Consider the following 12,396-nt stretch of genomic DNA (forward strand, 5'->3'; position numbering starts at 1 on the left):
TAGAATCTATGATAAACAGTGTATTGGCTTAAACTAATGCATTATATGCCCCCAGGGAATGATAGGCTTAGAGACTGGACTTTAACATCAAAATCTATCCATTAATCTTGACTTAAATATAATCTATTCTGCAGTAAAAGGAAGAATGGACATTCAATGAATTACTGTTTTTGAAATATTACATTGGTGCCCATTTACTAAAATAATTTCAGGGGGCATGGGGAAAGGGAATACTAGTAAATATTACAGACTGTTACTAATTTTACAAAACATGCAGTTGATTTCCCCCCAATTTAGTAAGAGTGACCCATTGAATTTTTTTTACAGATTACAAATGTTTTCTTAAAATATCCCTGACCCCTTTAAAGGACATGCTATATAAATCATAATATGGCAATATAACATAAGTTAGTCAACTTAAGTTCAGATGAAAGAATTATCTATGAAAATATTCTATGGAGTCAGGATACTGGGGACTGAAAATAAACTTTAATTTTTTTTTAAGGTTCTTTGCATTAGACTGATCAACTGCTTAATTAGAGAAAATGGAAAATGGAGAAAAATGGAAAAGTCCCCAAGAGAAAATGGAAAAGTCCCCAAGTAGTGTTTATACAAATACCATGAAGTACAACGATTCATGAAAAGGAAATAACCAACACATTTTAAAAGATATCCAAAATATAACTCAATGAGAGAAATAACAACCAGTGACTGAAAAAGTAGCCAGCTACTCATTTAAATGACGTATTTGTTATTTAAGCTTAACATAGTCTTACTAGCCTATCTTTAGTGATTAACACTTGTGACTGTTATGCATAAATTTTCATTTCTATAATATAGCTTGTATGCATTCATATATTTTGAAATTCTGAAAGCATAATAATCCACTTTTCCTTATTTTACATTTTTATGAAGGTTAAAAAATATAGTTCATCGACACAAAAAAATACCATAAAGCAAAACTGACTTTTACTCTAATTTGGTTTTCTAAAAATAGGTACTGGCATAGTAACAAGGAATTACTACAGGTGGTTACTAAAATATATTCATTTGTTTTCTTTTTGATAGTAGGTATGTATTAAATAAAAGTCAACACTCCTATCGAGAGTAGGTAAATGTAGAAACATCAGTTCTACACAGCTATTTTTGTTCCCTCTCTTTTTCTGAGCAGCAATTAGTAAAGCAACCCCTTCCCCTCCTCCCTAGTGCTGTCAAGCTGTTCAGAGCAGTTTGCAACTCAACAATGGTACCATTGTGAATGCTCTCTGGGCTTCCTTCCCACAGAGAGTTAAATGGGCAGTTCCTGCTGCCCATGATTGGTGTCCAGTGAAATAATACTCAAGAGCCAGGTTTTATCAGCTTCACGCCAGAGAAGTGAAGCCAGGGAACCCAAGCCTTCATATCATGCTGGACCATATGCCAACCCTGATGGCCCCAAAGGTTTATCACTAAGAATCAGGATCCATCATGTCCCTTGTGAAATTTCACTTCACATACCTTATGTGAAATGCAAAGCTTCACTAAAAACTGAACCTTCTTTACAATTGGCATGAACAGATGGACGGTAACAGTGGTTTGGCAAGCAAAAGTTAAGACTTAAATAGGCTGTATTTTAGTGTTTGAGAGGACAAACAGAAGAAAATGGGGAAGGTTTCTGACTCAGTTTAATTCCATTATTGAGTTATTAAAAATGCAATAGCTAAAGCCCTTATGTTTAGTAAAAGAAAAAGAATGGATTAGAAGCACTGCAATTCCATGTCAAACAAGGTTAAAGATTAATTTTAGCTTTACATCATTCTTTGTGCTCTGAATACCATCTCAATCTACTGTTTTTACATTTAAACAAAGAACAGAATAAACAGAACAATAACTCATCACATTATGTGGTGGATGTGATGAGTAGTAACATGAAGATACCAGTGTACCCTCATCACTAACAACAGGGTTTCATAGAGAAAATTCCTTTTTTAGCATAGGAGAGAAGTTTAAATAAAAATGGAAGTGGAGAAACTTCAAGTTTTGTTTCTAGGAACAGTTAGTCAATGGCCTGAAAGAGTTTCCTATCTTCCTTGTGGTACACTATGATGTGACCCAACTGTCTAGACCAACAAGTGGATCGACTGTCACACAGGATTTGACAAAACAGATAAGATGGTGCTTTCTCTTCCTCTGTAATTTTTGCCTTTGGTGAAGTTAATATACTAACTGTATTGTACAAGTATTCCCTTATTAATAACATATAAAAGTACAACAGTTTGTAAAAGCAAAATGATGTATAAAAATACCAGAAAAAGCATAAAAAAAGTATTAAAAAGATTCTTTAACAATGAAAAATTGATCCTGAAACATAAGATTATTTAAAAAATTTCAAATGCTCTTTTTTTTAAATGACAAATGTGTAAATATTATCAAACATTTAGAGACTTAAGGTTATTTTAAAGTGTTATTAAGAAAAATAGCCCTATTACTGATATTCGCCTAGCAAATGCTGCAAACTAATTATTACAAAGAAAGTTTGATCAAATAATAATCTAACTTATTTTGGAAAGGCTTTACCAAAAAAGGAATACACAGTAATACAATTCAAGCTGTGCTGTTACCCAACACGTAAACACATATAAAAGCAGAAGTAACTGTCTCCTTACACAGTGCTTTATTTATTTATTTTTTGGGGCAGTAACTTTAGAAAACCAAGTTTGACTACATTATCTGGTTTTGACCTACTCCTAATCTGCCACTCCTATTCTTTTCTTTGCTTTGAATCACCCTGTAGTGAAGAGAATCCCTGTATTCTTGACCACATCACTCTTTTGTGCCTCCATGCCCATTTCCTACCCCTGAAAAGTTCTTTGCTAACCTTGTCTGCCTGGTAAAGTCCCATGTCTTTGAACTAATTTAGCACAACATGCTTCCTTGATAATTTCCCCCCTTTCTGCCTTGATAAGAAAATTAAACACCTTTATCACCTTACTTTGTAGATATCACTATTGCTGGACTTTCTTTTTTTTTTTTTTAAACTTTTTTTTATAGGTTTTTTTTTTTTAATACAGGCATGTTTTATTTATTTGTTTGTTTGTTTGTTTTGTTTATGCATGCACTGGGTACAGTCAGAAGTGCGGGAGGGTGAGAGAATTCACCAGAGCCAGAGCGGGGAGCAGAGCAGGCAGAAGGACTGAAGTACACTGCTGAGGGGAACAGCGGGCGGCAGGAGAGGTCTGCGCGCCATGTGGGACCCTCCTTCGGTGGCCGGGGAGCAGCTGGGGATCGAACCGGCACCGCAGAGGCTGCGGGCAGCTTCTCAACCCAGCGCTCAAACGCTGCGCCACCGGGGAGGCCCTATTGCTGGACTTTCAATCGGTGTCCTTCCTCTCTCCTGTGACAGCAGACTATAAACTAACTCCTTGAAATCAGTAACTGACTTTCTATTCCTAGTTTTTCTCTCATAGTAGGTAGTCAAAAAATATTTAGTGAATAAATGAAAGATTTAAAATTCCTTGAGTGAAGATAAATTTGTCATTAGTACATTAAGTTCTTGGTAGAAAATAATTTTTTTTAAAAAGATTTATTTTTCATGCATGCAAGAGATGGGATGCAGGCCAGAGGTGTGGGGGATGAGAGGATTCACCACAGACAGAGTGGGGGGAGAACAGGTGGACTGACTGAAATACACTGCTGAGGGGAGCAGCGGGAGAGACAGGAGAGGTCTGCTGCACCCATGAGGGTTAGCTCCCTGGCTGGGGATTGAACTCATGCTGCAGTGGCTGCCAATAGCTTCATAGTGCTGAGACTTAACCCCTTGTGCTACCAGAAACGCCCAGAAAATAAAAATTTTAAGTATCTCTAGAATAAGTACAATGTTTAATAAAAAGAGAAGGTGGTCATGTATTGAAGCTGTTTTTGTGAGCTCCTGCACTTCAAATATAGGAAAAATAATTACTACTGGTTTATATTAGTAAAACCTTAGAAAAGATTTTCTTAGAGAACATTACTATTAATATAATGTAATGCAGTGATTTCAGACATATTGGCTCAATTCTATAGAATTTCCTCATCAAAAACTTATTATACATATAAGTGTAAGATACTTATATTTATTGCTTTTATCTTTTTGAAAGCAAACAGACTAAATGCTAGACCAAAACTAACATCTTTAAAATTACGCAAAACGTATTTCCACAATGATTGTAAAGGGAACTCTTCAGAATGCCAATAATATCGTCAATAAATGAACACTGCTATTCATCAAAAAGAATAGCTAAACAAATTAAAACTGATAAGTAAAGAATGTCAGAATCATTATAGAAGTACTACATATATCCAGGTTCCTGTTTAAATACTTTGTGTGCATACATAGACTATAAGGTTCGGCAGTAAAACTGAGGCCAAAGGAATATTTAAGATTTGCAAAAAAAAAAAAAAAAAAAAAATCTTAATAGCAATGTCCATGTCTTAACATGGGAGATGTGAAGCTCCCATTACAGAGCATATTTGTTAGTAAGAATTTTGTCTGCTCTTGAAGAGGTCCTACTACAATGCCTGATATTGAAGGCATAATACCTACAAACATTTCAAAGACCAGAAAACCTGGATCACTTAGATAGCGAGATATATTTTATTTAAAGAATGATCTTCTCTTCCTTTGAAGCACAATCATAAACCCAGATCTTAAGAGTATTTAACAAGTAACCAGTTTGTCCATGAAGTTTAAGACCTTCATTTAGAAAGTGTGAGGGACAATGGCACTTAGAAGATATTGGGAGCTCTTAAAGGGATTAATGATGTAGATGATGCAAAGGTTCAAGCAATAAAACTGAAGACCTCAGCAACTCTAGACCCTCAGCATTACCCCCTCACCTGTCCCTGATCTCCAGCCCTTAGAGGCTATAGCCATGTGCTGCCTTCTTCTTGGGGGCTGTCACTGTCGTCACAGGTGTCTTAGCTTACTTTTCACCTTAACAGAGTCTTCCTCCCTCTTAGAAATGGAGGGAAAAATCTCACTAATTAGTAATCTCTAAAAATAATCTTTGTTAAATTATAGTGCTCTCTAATAAAAATACAATGACCAATCAGTCAAAATATAAAATCATATGCATGTGTTATTCTCTCTTGTTCATGTATCAGAGGAAAATTCTACTGTTCCAAGGTTTCCTCTTCTAATTTATGCAGCATACTCTTACAGCTGTATCCAGTCTCATAGAAATTAAAATTATAACTGAAAAAATTACCTCCCAAAACAAGTGAACTTATTACCAGCATGTTTGCAAGTAAGTAGAAAATTTCTGCTAAAGAGAAAAAATGAAGTTACGACTCCATCCATCCTTGAACCTTGTCCTATTACAATAGATTACTAGTCATGTATCACTGTGGTGGAAGTTACTGAAACCAGGAGAAGACTTGCTAACATATGCAGCACACACAACAATCCTATAATAAAACGTTATGAAGTATTGTGCTGCTTAGTGAAGGAAAAAAAAATTTTTTTTTTTAAACTATTTGGTTCATGAAGAATGGGTATAATTAGGTGAAAAAGAGTTGAGAGGGCATTGCTGGGGTGGGCAAGGAACTGAAAGAGGAGAAGGGCATACAAGGATAACAGTGTTTTAGCTGGACAAGCTATCTGGGATGTCAGTGTGAGGGGAGATGAAAATAAGGATGGGGGCAGAGCTGGGAAGGAATACAGGTATGTTTGGCAGATTTACAGTAAGAAATGTGATTGGGAGGTAAGCAAACAAGAATAGCTTGTAGGTAGTTTAGTCAAAATTTAGGTAAGAATTTCAAGAAACAGTCCAGATCATCATAAATCTTTTGGAGCACTGAGATTTGTGTTTTAGAAGACTATTTCCAGCATCAATGTAAAGTAAAAAATGATAATATCAACTATCAAGCAGCTTCCATTTTCCAAACTCCTGCTACATGACAGAGAGGCTGGCTGCTTAGTGACTCATGTGGACAATTTCATTTAATCCTTACAACAATCCTGGATTGGTCCTTTCACAGATTAAAAAAAAAATTAGACACAAAGACAGACACTAAGTGGTTCTGACAGTAAAACCCATACTGTTTTTCCAACAATCAGCTTTCAAATTTTAAAACAGAATTAATTTATAAAGTATAGTCCATACCAATATTATCTTTTGAGGAAATGATCTACAAAAGATAGCAGATACATAACATGTAGTTTCTCAATAAACCCATTTTTCTTGTAACATGAAATGACAGCAATATTGATGTGCAGCCCTGAGAGGTTTTATAATGTTCTACCATAATGAATGGCAAACTGCATTAGTGGAGCCAATCAATTACATTTGGCTCTCATACTTTTGCAACAGGTTCTTTATATTTGGGTAGTAGAACTGCAGGGATAACAAACTGTGACTAATTGAAGAATCATCATTGACTTCTGGTAATTTGTCTGATAAAGTTAAACAAGAATCCCAATTCTGGCATTTAAGAAAAAGTCAAATCTAAGCAGATTAGAAGAAATCAAATTACATTGGTTTGGTGGGATAGCATATTAAACCTAGGAAGAAAGTGTTTCTTTAAGGACACTATTTAGGGCCTCCCTGGTGGTGCAGGGTTAAAGACAGCACTGTCAAGCTGTCGCCAGCCACTGCAGGAGGAGTTTGATCCCCAGAGCAACCCACATGGCACAGCAGACCCCTCCTGCCTTGCCCACTGCTCCCCTCAGCAGTGTATTTCGGTGGATCTGCCTGTTCTGCTCCCCACTCTCTCTGGTGAATCTTCTCACCCTTCCTGCACCTCTGTTTTACACCTCAGTTCTTGTATGCATAAATAAATCTTTAAAAAAAGACACTATTTAATTTTATAATATCCATACTGTATATTTTAGAACATATACCATACACACATATATATATACGTTAAAGCCCTAAAATCTATTATAAGATTTGTAACAGGCTACAGTCCATCTAATCAAATCTTACCCTTTGAAGCCTAAATGATCTATACAATTTAAATCAGAAGACTTTGAGGAAAGCAAGTTATCATCTATAACGTAGTGGGTCTTATCCAATTGGTTAAGAGCCTTAAAAGATTGAGGTCCCCGAAAGAAGGAATTCTATCTCCAGATGCTTTTGAACTTAGACTGCAACATCAGCTCTATCCAGGAACTATTACAGATCTCAGACTTGCTGTCCCCATAATTGTGTGAGCCAGTTCCTTAAAATCAATCATACATACACATCCTATTGATTCTGTTTCTCTGAAAATGCTAAAACAACATGATTTTATATTGTAACTTCTGAAAATTTTTATGTATAATCTCACATTAAGAAAAAAACCAGTACATACTGAACATCTGTACATAGTCCAAATGCCTCTAGGATTAAAAACAAAAAAACTGCCTTACAATTTTTATTTAATAGAATCATAATAGTTAAGAAATTAATGCATTTGAATTATTATTTCCACTGAAAAAGCCTAAACACTCCTTCCCCCAACTCTGAAAATCTAAAACAACCTCCCCTACCCCACTCTTTCAACAGGTAACTAATAAATGATGGCTAATATTAAAAATGCCCCTCAGGTCCAATGGTTACCTGAATCTGCCTACTCGTCCTTCCCAGTGTTGTATTTCAATTCTTATTGCATGATCAAACCAACAAATTGGGCTCAAAACAAAAAAAAAAGTACCTAGCTGACAAAATCAGAGGTTGTAAGAAAATGCTTTTCAAGTACAAGTAATGCAAGAAATGACAAGTGAAGTGAAGGAGAGGTTTCAAAGCTTGAAAGACAGTCATCAATACTGACAGATTACTGTAATTCTGGCTGCCAGCATGATCGATTTAGGCAGGATATGACAATCAATATTGTCCTCATTTAGTGAACAACATTAGATTCATAGTTACAGAAGATGTTCCTGGGATAAAATTTAAACTGTATTTAATGATCATAAATAGCACAATTTATGCTGTGGAATCTTACTGGGTACTTTTATCGGGCATAAAATAACTGACATAGCAGTACAATTATCCAAATATAATTGAGTTTATTACATGTTCTTTTACCCCTTCATTTTTCTTATGAGGATTAATGTTAGCTCTGGTAGTTGTCAAAGTCTATTTCTATCTCAATTTCTTTTAACTTTTATTGACCCGTTTTAGAACATATGACTTTCTCCTCAATGGGAACTTATACCTAGCTTTTTCAAAAAATATGCTTTTAATTTATTTCTAAAATACATATTTGTTATTTAAAATTAAAAGACGTCTACATTTCAGTAGCTTAAAAACATCTAGTTATAAATTATAATATAGACTTTCATTTAAAAATCAAGTAACCCACCCGTATGGTATCATTCTCCCTGACATTTAGAATTAACAGAGAACTTTGTACATCTCTGTGAAAGGTGTGTATGTGTTATTCAGATGAGCAAAACCTAGGAGTATCTCTTAGGCTTTACTTAAATATAGGATAATACTTAATATAGGAAAATAATTTCAATATAGTTTCTAAAGTCAAAAAACTTGGTTGATCTGACTTGATGTTTTTATTGAGTGTTCCCGTAGTAATTCTATTGATAGAAATTGATTGTATTTAGGAGTGGGGACAAAATGGGTAAAGGGGATCATCAAATTTACACCCATAAACTTCCAATTATAAAAGAAGTATGGGGGTTTACTGTGTAGCATGGGGACTACAGTCAATAAAATTGTTAAAAATATGTGTAGCTCATTTAGTAGAGTGGTAATGGTCACACAACAATGTGAATATGCTTAATACCACAAAAGTGTACAATCAAAAATAAAGTGGTAAATTTTATGTCATGTATATTTTGCTATGATAAAATAAATTCTTACAAAGAAATTGCTCATATTTGCTGTGTTTATAAAGTTTACTGTTTTTACCTGAAATTCTCTCCATCTTAGGATTTTCTCCAGTGTGGTACCTATTAATATCTCAGTAGGATTAGCTATTAAAAACTTCGCGAAGTAGGGTTGAAAATCCAATGCAATCAATTAATCTACTAACCAACCAAACATAAAAACCCAATTAGGCAATTCTTTGGTGTTGGATAGAGCAGTTTTATACTGACTGTAATCTTTATATATAATCACTGCACAAATTAATGTATCTTATTTCATTTACTAAGCACGTCTAAATTCATTATTGCATTTAATTTTCACAACAGTTCTGAGAGGGGTGTTAGCATCTTTTCACACATGAAACAAGTGAGATTTAGAGATTCTGTGACTTGACCAAGATCACAAGGAAGACTGAGTTAAAATCAATGTTTTCTAACAGCAAATCCAGCTATCATACCTCTAGTATAATTTGAAAATCTGAAATAGTTCTTTGACCTTAGATGTAAGAAAAACAAATTAAGTCATATTCCAAAATTTTTAACTTTACATTTTCAACTATTTGGTAAATTGTACAGTTTAGATGTCGACTGTACCTTGGGACAGAAATACTTTGTGTTTGCTCAATAAATGGAGTTACTGTTTTATGACACAGGCAAATAGTTTTGTATTACTATCTATCTTTCACAGCTTAAAAAAATTACTATCTAATCTGTCTTTCACCACTTTCAAAAAATTCTTTCAACTATGTTGTAAGTGGTAGAAGACACTAAACTTCAGGTTGAAAGTCAGGAACAGACAAACTGTTAAAGAGGTAAAAGTCAGGAAGAAAACAACCTCAGTGAAGCTGGTAATGTAGAAAAATCAGCTTGTGGGTAACGATCTATGTATTCTTCATAAATTAGCTACTTTCATAGAGATATTCAAGAAACAATAAACTGAATATTTATATTTCACAGTAACAGCTATTTCAAATCTAAGGTTTTGACTTAAGTGAAAATGAAACTGCCACAAATAAAAAATGCTATATGTCATTAGACCTAATCAATGTAACATGCCACAATGTAACATGCCACATGAGAAATTACATAGGAATCAGATTGCTTTCAATTTTTACCCAAAGAAGAAAATGTATGTGGCTTATCCACGATAAATCCATTTCATGTGGAATAGAACATAGGATATTTTTTAGTCTTCTCTATAAAGCTCAACATCTTCAGTTTATTATGTAAAATAAAAATAACTGAACTGTTTTTAATCATAAAGAAAAAGTATATGGAAAATAGAAATCCTTTTTAAAAAAGAGTATTAGAACTCAAAATTAAAACTGTGTATACTCTGTTCTAAGAACCATTCCAAGCACTTTACACATACTATCTTGCTCAATTCCTATAAGCCCAATCACTAGATATTGTCACCATTCTCATTTTATAGATATGAAAACTGAGGACCAAAAGGTTAAATAACTTGCCCAAGGCTTCAAAGCTAAGGAAGTAGTAAGCCACTTCAAGACTGGTTTAATCCTCACATTTCTCAGAAGTGTTTCCTGATACTACTCATGCCTTCCAACTGAACGAGAAGCCTCTTGTTATAATTCCAACCAAAAATAAGTACTATTAAACATATATAAAAGAAAACAAATCATTCAAATATCATAACGGCTCAAACACTGCAGAGAAACTCCATCATGTATACATCAATAAACAATAAAAATCCTAATGAAACAGAAAAGATACTTACCTTGGAAAGCAGACATATATTTGAGTAGAGACCACATTATTAAAAAGGATACAAGTTTTGATACAATGGAATCAGTGACTTCAGAGCACGGCTTGCATTTATAGCTGTTGCTCTAACCATAATGGGTAGGACTTTTCCATTCACAATAGCACCATCAAAAAGTGGCCCAAAGAAGGGAACCTGATTAAGAAATTAAAAGATAATTTAACACTAAAACTGAGAAAAGGTTTGTAAATAAAGAGCAATCAAGACACTGTTTGCATAGAAAAGTGTTTCTGCTTCCTCCTTAGCTCTTAAGTAGAAATACTATTCAATTCTTTTCCATGATGGGTTATTCACATTAGGACACTAAACAAACAGAAAACTGCCAAAGGTCTAGAGTATCTGTACAAAAAGAACTATGTGTTTTATATAACTAAATAATATAAACTTCCTGCCAATTAAAACATTTCTGTAGGTTCAAGTGTAGACAAAAATCCAACACCAAAAATATATTTCTTTTCCTCCATTTAGCAAACATAGGAAAAAATACAAATATACAGGCAGTGAGTTAGTTTTTCATCATTTCTGCATGATTCTTGTTTTACTACAGAATCCTAAGACACTTTTATTACATGGTTTATTAGAAAAAACTGTTTTGACAATTTCACTTTCATCAGATAATTGACAGTTTTAAAAATTATTCTATTTTAATATTTGAATATAGTTAGAACACAGTGCAGCTGAAGGCAGGGACATGAACTGTGGGTAACAAAGTATTTTAGTCTTGTGGTCACATATTGTCTCTGCTGTATATTCTTCTTTGATTTTTAAAAAAAAAAATCCATTAAAGTGTGAAAACATTCTTAGCTTGCAGGCTGTACAAAAACAGAAAGTGAACCATAGTTTGCTGACCCTTGGCTTAGGTGACCCCTTAAAACAATCCCAGCAGTAAGTTTAAATTCCCATTGGGAAGCAATACAATTCAAAAAATTTTCAAGATTCATGACCATCAAAAAGTAGATATTTTATAAATAAAAAATAGTCGATTAAATAAAGACATGAAAATACTATCATTTTTAATGTTTATTTTTTATTCATTTTTTCTTCTACTATTTTTAAAATTGAGGTAACACTGGTTTACAACACAGTTTACAACACTGTTTATGATTCAGAGGTATAGGTCCAGGTCACGCCCACCCACCCATCAAGTCACCCATAATTCTCCACCACAGTCTTCCAACATATAGTCCATTGGGTGCCTTTTCATCTTTACTCTCCACTGAATTTTTATTATTTTCTAAAAAAATACTTCTGTAACAACATGTTTCAATGCTATGGTATAATATATCCAACTAAAACGATTTTTTTTTTACTTTGTAGACTTCTCTTTTATTACATGAAATAATAATAAAATAATCATATTCCCTTAATAAGATGTATCAACTAAAAACAGAGGAGTGATATGATCCTGTATTCTAAAGAGAATGATTACATGTTAGTATGTCTTCTAGGAAACTGCAATCACACTCTTAATAACAGCTAAGTCTCTTTGTGAGCTTAGTATAAAGGAACTTCCACGATGCACTATATACCCTTCTCCCATTTGATCATTTTCTTGCTATTTATCCTGTTTTAGTTCCTTCTGAACCAGGCTTAAACAATTTACATAGTTGTCAGAGTCTGTGTCTTTTTCTGCTCCCCTCCTCACACCTTTTTCCACAACTTGATACCTAGTCTAATCCATCTGAAAGAAGGGAAGAAACTCATAAACCTACTAGAACTCAAAATATATTATTAAAATATAAGGAACTCTTGGGCCTCCCCGGAGGCGTAGTGGTTGAACGCTGGGTTG

At 34.0% G+C, this 12,396-nt stretch overlaps 1 protein-coding gene across 3 annotated transcripts in view; it reads right to left on the reverse strand.

The window, feature by feature from the left end:
• Positions 1-12,396, reverse strand: part of RALGAPA1 (Ral GTPase activating protein catalytic subunit alpha 1) — a gene marked incomplete at both ends in the record, with an annotated part of 206,636 nt that overhangs the window by 15,733 nt on the left and 178,507 nt on the right. For all 3 annotated transcript variants that reach the window (XM_084241386.1, XM_084241384.1, XM_084241385.1), the window contains one exon: positions 10,615-10,742. In XM_084241386.1, the coding sequence (XP_084097512.1) occupies positions 10,615-10,742 (128 nt within the window). The remainder of the gene's footprint in view (positions 1-10,614; positions 10,743-12,396) is intronic.

This window comes from Talpa europaea (genome assembly GCF_964194135.1).
Source record: "Talpa europaea genome assembly, chromosome: 8".
NCBI lineage: Eukaryota > Metazoa > Chordata > Mammalia > Eulipotyphla > Talpidae > Talpa > Talpa europaea.